The sequence below is a fragment of the Aplysia californica genome, unplaced genomic scaffold, assembly GCF_000002075.1.
Source record: "Aplysia californica isolate F4 #8 unplaced genomic scaffold, AplCal3.0 scaffold00332, whole genome shotgun sequence".
Taxonomy (NCBI): domain Eukaryota; kingdom Metazoa; phylum Mollusca; class Gastropoda; order Aplysiida; family Aplysiidae; genus Aplysia; species Aplysia californica.
Window position 1 is genome coordinate 230,154 of NW_004797602.1, and position 7,590 is coordinate 237,743.

At 37.7% G+C, this 7,590-nt stretch overlaps 1 protein-coding gene across 1 annotated transcript in view; it reads left to right on the forward strand.

The window, feature by feature from the left end:
* LOC101854102 overlaps nt 1-6,774 on the forward strand; it is a 32,497-nt gene extending 25,723 nt beyond the window's left edge. The window contains exon 2 of the mRNA XM_005102605.3: nt 1,699-6,774. Coding sequence (XP_005102662.1) covers nt 1,699-2,420 — 722 coding nt within the window. The 3' untranslated portion in view covers nt 2,421-6,774. The remainder of the gene's footprint in view (nt 1-1,698) is intronic.
* Nucleotides 6,775-7,590: the final 816 nt, after the last annotated feature.

Genomic DNA, 7,590 nt, shown 5'->3' on the forward strand with positions numbered 1-7,590 from the left:
TGATACATGTATATAATATATATAACATATATACACACTCTGTAATCGTAAATCGAATCATTAAAGCAATTTTTTAAAGTGCCAAAATGTCCACTATTCAAGAAAGTTATACCGTACACAGCAATGTGACTGACTTAGGCTACGTAACATGCACTAATTTTTTACATTCAGCAATAAATGCATCTTGCGCAAAAAAAGGAGAAAGATTAGAAGGCGTGCATAGGCTTATATTACAAATTTCAAAAAGCCAAAGTTTTCAATCACGATTTTTTTTCACAGCAGTTAGGGCAACGTGCTATTGAAGGGGTTAAATGGCACTTAAGACCAATAATGGTTTTGAAGGGGCAATATGTATGAGTTCTGGCGACCCACTGGCCGGTTTCTTGTTTACGTTCTCCTCACTCTGTGCCCAAACCGGCGTCTGCTGTAATATGTCAATAAGCTGTTAGACTCTTAGGGCAGGCAGAAGACTTGACGTAAGTTCGATTCCTCAATAGGGAAGTCTTGTATGGCCTTACCTGCCCTAGACGACCACTATTGTCGATGAGAAAAGCGGTCGCTTTACATTGACAGATGGTTCTACGGGTGGACATTGTCAATGTAATAATTTAGGGGGGAAAACGCAAGTTTTTGGAGCAGGGGGGGGGCGGACATGGAAGTTTGTACAAGGTGATTAGAGCAAGTTCAACTGTATCTTTATCAAGTATATCCTGCTAGGATGGTGCATCTCATTAGGCCTGTAGTGGCCCTTACAGGCAGGATCGAAGGATTGGCCACCTTTTAATTATTTGCCCTAAATAATGCGGATGGAATTAATATATAGTTAAACAATCAATTTATACTCAAATAGCGCAAATGGTTGGAGGCCGCTACTGGTAGATCTATTTCTTTACTTCCCCTCTGTTTTTCTGTCTTACTTTTTCCCAGCACTAAATGGCCATTATTGTGTCAACGTGCTTCTCTTTACTCAAACAGAAAAACACACCATCTTTTGTCATTGGATCTCTTCTGTGTGTTGGGCGTCAATATCTCGCTTTGTCTGAGTGTAGGCATTGTAGAGTGGCACGTGTACCCTTACAGTTATAGGCCTACTACTTATGGTGTACGGTTAACGAATTGAATGGGTCAGGTCAGGGTGTATAGGCTGAGATCTCTAAGAAAGCCTAGCGCCCGGGTGTTTCGAGAACACAGCATGTTTTTGTTACTGAAGCTCTTCACGTTGTTGTTTTTTTAAAATGGTATGCCCGTATAAATATCAGACGGTTGGAGCTGGAGGGTGCCTATGGTATGTCTGTCTGTCTGTGGGGGTTTTTTCCTTACTGTGGAATTTTATGTCTTTATTTTTTTTTTCAAATGTAATATTGATACTGAACCCGAAGAATGCAAACTGTCTATAATGCTAACAGATATCTCAAGGTTCTATTTTCTGAATTGAATTTTTTTGTAGCCATTCCATCATTCGTTCACTCATTTATATATATATATATATATATATTTATTTATTTATTCATAGAATTATTCATTTTTAGATTTTGAGACTGTTAGGCCTATAGATTTGTCGTTTCTAATTTGGACTTTCATGTCTTTTTTTAAAAATTCATATGTTGGGACTTTGACAATTTTTCTTCAGATATCAAGACTGGAAATAGTATAATGTTTCATTTTCTAATTTGGACTGTCATGTCTTTCTTTCTTTAGATACCGAGCCTGAGGAAACTCCCAATCCTTCAACAACCACGAAGCTCCCATCTCTGACCAACGTGAAGGCAGCCAAGAACCGCAACTCACCACGTGGTGAGCACCCGTCCAAACTTCTATATCGGCCGGACCAGGCAGTGGTCAACACCCTCGCACAGAGAATCTCAAGCCTCAATCTCAAGCACCAAAAACAAAATAATAATTCTTCCTCGAGACTGACTAATGGCCGCCTCAGACAGAATAATGCCGCGGGAGGCGGCAAAATGTCGAACGGGAACGGGAAGTCCTCACGACCCGCGAAAGACAAAACAACGAAATCGGCTCCGGCCGGCGTGAAAATGACAGCTACTGACAGGTCTTCTCATTCTTTGCCAAAAGAAGAGTCAAGCGGCGGTGTTGCCATAGATCTCGTTGCTAGCGCTGTTATCAACGAAAGTTTACGCTGGGACAATGTTCTCGAGGACTCGGAAGAAGAGCGAGAACGAATTAAAGTCTACAAAATTAACCGGAGGAAAAGATACTTGGCTGCCGCGCAAGCGAAAGGTTTAGGCTGGGCATTAAATTATTCTGTGAACTCTGCTTTCCAGATTTCGGACGATTTAGTGTATGATAGTGTGTCGAGGGCTGGGGGAAATGCCTTCACCACTGACTATAGTCCTATTCGTGGCCTCCGAGCTTCTCAAGGTCATGCACTCGTAGGACAAACCATGGTGGAATGTTGACGGAGACTTTTCGTAAACTTTAATCATACCTCTGACTGTACTGAAAGCTCTCTTTCTCTTTAAAACTTCTGAAGTGTGAGAGGGGGGAGAAATGTGATTTTGGGTTTGATCTTCAGATGTGACATAGTTTGGTTTCCTCAACAGATTTGAATTATGGATGATAGGTCCTTTATTGGATCATGGTGGTTATTTTTAAAAATACATTTATTGCGAAAAGCTGCTGCTGGAAAGGAATCTGTCCATTGAATGGGGAAAAATTGTTTTTCTTATCAGATATATCTACAAATTTAGGTTGGAATACTGTGATAGAAGAAAGCGAACCCGTTGCCTAAATGACTTTGATATTCCCGCTTACACTTTTCAAACATTTCTATGCACTGCACTGTCTGAGGGACATTTTTGGCTTCAGAATGTGCCCACTTTGTAATTTTCCTGTTATATTTCTTAACTTTCTGGCTTATTACAGAATGTGCCTCATGTTTCATCAGTATTTCTTTGCAGATGTTGACATTTTTGTGAATGTCTGTCTCAATCCTTTATGTGATAAGGTAAAAAAAAAATTTTAATTCTGCAGTTTCCTGCAGATTATATTTATTATAACATGACTTTTCACACGTAAAGTCAAAAAACTTTTCTAATTACAACCAGTTATTGTAACTGTAATGTTTTACACCCCCATCAACACAATTTAGATTGTTTAGGGGCGGGCTGTTTCTACCCTGCCTCTCAGGGCCAGACAAGGCTCAGGCTGAGTGGGATCATATACACGCTGACAGAAGGAAATACTCCATATAGAACTCCCCCCACCCAGGGAGCCTATGAGAAAGGTTATATATTAGATCTTAGAAAGTTTGGTGAGAAATTTTTATTAAAGAAATTTTTTATTTAAAGAAATATATTTTTTATAGAGATGAGACTCAGAGAAGATTTGTACGTTCAGTAGTGCTGGGCGGAACCGGCGAAACCCAGTGTCTGTACTTTCTGCCGAGAACCGCCAGTATTGGTACCGGTACCGGTACTGGGAGTGACACTAGGAGGTCACTCACAGACGGTGCGTCTCGCGTACGTCACGATCAGCGCCGTCCACCCCCCCCCCCCCCACACACACACACACAAATTGGAGAGACGAACTGTGATGCAAAATACCTTTGAAGTTTGCAGCCGCGCTGGATTAAACTTTGCATGTAGAATTTCTAAAATAATTATCGCCACTAAAAATTGATTTCATTTTCGGAATCAGCGTATCAAAATAAAAGCAAAGTGGCTCGCGTGGAACCTGATTTGATGCCATACTGGAATTTAACTTAAGCAAACTTCTTTGTAAATTGTTTTGATGGTTTCTGTAATTCTGATTTTTCTAGTGTGATGAGAAAATGCTGATGAAAGCAGACAGAAAAGTATGAGAGAGGGAGAGACAGATAAGAGTAAGAGGGAGAGACAGAGAGAGTAAGAGGGAGAGAGAAAAAAAGGTTGGTTAATTGTAAACCTTTACTCCTCCATCAGTATAATTTTGATTATTTCAGAGGTAAGCTGCTAGGACCCTGCCCGTCAGGACAACCTGGGCTGGGAGTGGGAGGGACAGGGCATCCCAGGGAAAAGACAAAAATACTTGAAAAAAATGTATTTCCCCGCATAGCTTACAAACTCATGTACTGTGTGCAAACCTAAAGAGCCACCAGTAAAATAGAAGCAAATGGCTAGGTAAGAAGTAAGATTAAGTAAGTAACAAGGCATTTTCCTATTCATACTCATACTCAGATCCAGTGCGAGTTTTCTTTTCATGAGGAAAACGTCACTGAATCTGAGTTTTTTCATTTTTGAGCTAGTCTTTTACACCTTCTTTACCAACAGATGGGTTGGAGCGTGAACAGTGCTAGTGAAATGTAATGGCAAGCCTAGAATGAATGAAATATTTGTTTATCTAATGTTAAATGGGCATGATATAATTAAATAAGACTTATTTCCTTGCCTTATGTAAAAATACCAGTATGAACGTGTCATTTGTTTTGAAATGCTGTGACATGGGTTTTTTTCCCTCTGTTATAACTTATATTGAACAGTGTTCAAGGTCGGGACAAATTGTCTCTCAACATATGCTCATTTATATAAAGGGCGTCTTTCCAAACTCGTGTCTCTTGAACTTGAAGTTTTGCTGTAAATTACACTACAGTATTGTGGTCAAAATGGGTACTGTAACGCATGTCATGTGTATGTACATTTTTTCTTCTGTTTCTCCTCCCTATGGTGCATTCTCTGATATATATTATGTTTCAATGTAAGAGGAAGTTTTTTTGATATCTGCAGATAGCCAATACATCGTGTAAACAATTTCAGAGTTCTCATTTTGCGTCTGCTGTTTTGTACATTTATTTGAGTAAAAAGAAACAACTCAACACAATAACAATCATTTGGTGCAGGGAAATGGGGCGACAGACGGACAGAAACAGCAGAGGGAAAGAAAAGAGGTAGCACATTGCAGCACTAGCGCCTTTCAACCACCCATGAAATCAACATTTGATGGAGGAAAAAAAGTAAAACAGACTCATACATACAGAAACAACAAAGGGAAAGAAAAGTATCGCAAGACTATGCCATTGTTAAACTGGCTAAGACTAAGAGCTGCAGCTGAGCAAGGGAACAGAAACGAGTAAAAATAAAAGCTGTTGCAGTTACACTACATTACATGATGTGGAATCTAGAGGTCTATAGATCTGATGCACCAAGTTGTTTCGACAGGAGGGGAGGGAGAAAAAAAGTGCACTGTTGAAACAGGGCTGGCTCTGTGGCAGTGGTATTCATTGTATGTTTAGATAGACCAGTAGAACAAGAGAATATTCCATTCTGATTCAATGACAGAAAAGAATATTTCATTGAGTCAATTTCACAAGAGAATATTTCAGAAGATTCAGGCAGAGGTGTTAGTAGTGATAATCCTATGATGAATCTCATATTGTCACCTAAACAAATAAATTCCCCAATAATTTATAAACTTTTAGTTTTAAAAAAATAAATTTGAATACATCATGTTAGTACAGTAACAGTAGGCCCTACATATAACTTGGTCCCAGGTCTTTGTTTCAAACTCAAACCAGGCATACATGATGGAGTATGAAAGGCAGAGAAGATGGATGACTGTGTTGAGTGTCTACTGCTGTGTCATTTGATAACTTGAGAAGTTGAGGGACGGGGACCTTGTGTGTAGTGTTTGCAATTACGTACGCTACTTTATTTGTGTACAACGACGAACAGCATGACTAATATTACTAACTAATAAGTTAACACTATAAATTGATTTGTCTACAGTGTAGATTCTACAAGGAAACTGATACTGAAAATATTTCTAAATAATAAAATATAATTTTCTTGAAGGTTTATTTTAGCCTAAATTTATTGCAAATTACAGAGAATGAAGTGAAATTTCGCACTCTATTAATTTAATCAAGAATTGCATTAAATATGTTGTGGGAAAAAAATCTGCTCCATATCAGACAATTGGAGGCCAGGTAAAAGTTGAGGGAGGGAAAGTGTAATTTTAAATTTTAACATTGCGCCACCGACTACATTTTCTTAAAATGTTAATAATAATATTTGATCTTCTAATTTCTAAGGGCAAAAGTATTCATTGACTTATTTGCTTTATCATAATATAATATGTTCTTTATCAGTAGGTACAATCAAACAAAATGTGAAAATGTACCAACCCCAAAACTTATTAGTTTGACAAAAACACATGAATGAAATGTCCCTTCTGCCTCAGCTGTAACTGTAATTAAGTGCAAACGAACCCAGCTTCTTGTAATGATAAATTGATGGATTACATTCCGTTACGTTATATCACAAGGTATATTTTTGTGCACATTGTGTATGGTACTCAAATCTACATACACGGTGGAGTTCTCGTAAACTGAACAGTCAATCCGAAAATAGCAAAAGAACAAAATCCCTGATTTTTTTCTTTGCCCTAACTGCTACAATCTCTCTAAACTTAAAACCTGGCTAAACTCGAGAAAATCAGGCAGTTCGTCAGATTTTGGTTTGAGCAGACTCCAGTGTGTGTTGTGCAAGTACCTGATGTCCTTCTTGTCTCTCGCTCTGCGGTGCCGCTAGACATTCCGTCTGCCATTTCTTTTCTATTCGCAATTTATACGTGCGTATGTGAATCAAATGTTTGTTTTTTGGATAATGTTTTTTTATTTTTGGAAAAACTTTTTGTACTCTTTTTGTGGAACTTTTTGGACAACTTTTTATCTACTGCTGATCAAGTTGTACCGCCTTGCATGAAAATACCATATTAAATGCACTTAAAATGCTATTACTATTACTATTTATTAAAAACAGAAGTGTGTGAATACAATAACAGTTTTCAGTTTTTTCAATGTAGATTTTTTTCACGCCCCACACAATTTATGTCTTTTATGAGGCGGGCTTTTGACCCAGTTTGTCAGGGCCAATTTTGGCTGAGAGCAGTGAGATGGATGCAAGTTGTAAGATCCCAGAAGAAAGACCGAGATACTTGATAAAATTTTTCCCCAACTCAGGTTTCCTGCATGCCACAGCAAAGCCCTAACTGCTACACCACAGACATCAGTGTCTTTATAGAAATTTACTTTCATTTTCATCATGCTCCACTTGTCATAACACATGTCATATGTGTGTGCCTCAAGAAAGGTACCAAAAGTCGGATTTTAACCATTTTGAGCTTAGGGTTGTACCCAATAAGGCATTCAATGCTGAACACAGCGGTTTTTGAATTTTTGAGATATCTCAAGTAGTTTTTGAGATATTGCACATTTTGCGAGGTTATGTATAAAATATCTAATTTTGAGAAAATTAGCTTTTAAGTTTAGAACACATACAAACTTTAAAAAAAAGCGATGATTCAATTGTTTCTAATGTACTTATTCATGGAAAATTCATTTCCAATTCAGCATTCAGTTGACATCAATATCAGTCATGATTATAATTATAATTCAATGGTAAAACATTGCGGGGAAGAGAAAACAAGCTTCAAGACTAGATTTTATCACATTCTAAAAGCAGTTTACCCAACTCTCAAAATAAAATATTTAGAAGTCAAATCAATGAAAACTCTTAACACATTGTTAAAAAATGGTGGAACTATAATTTTTTAAAATGGAAACACATTTTGGTAAAAAAAAATTATTTTTTG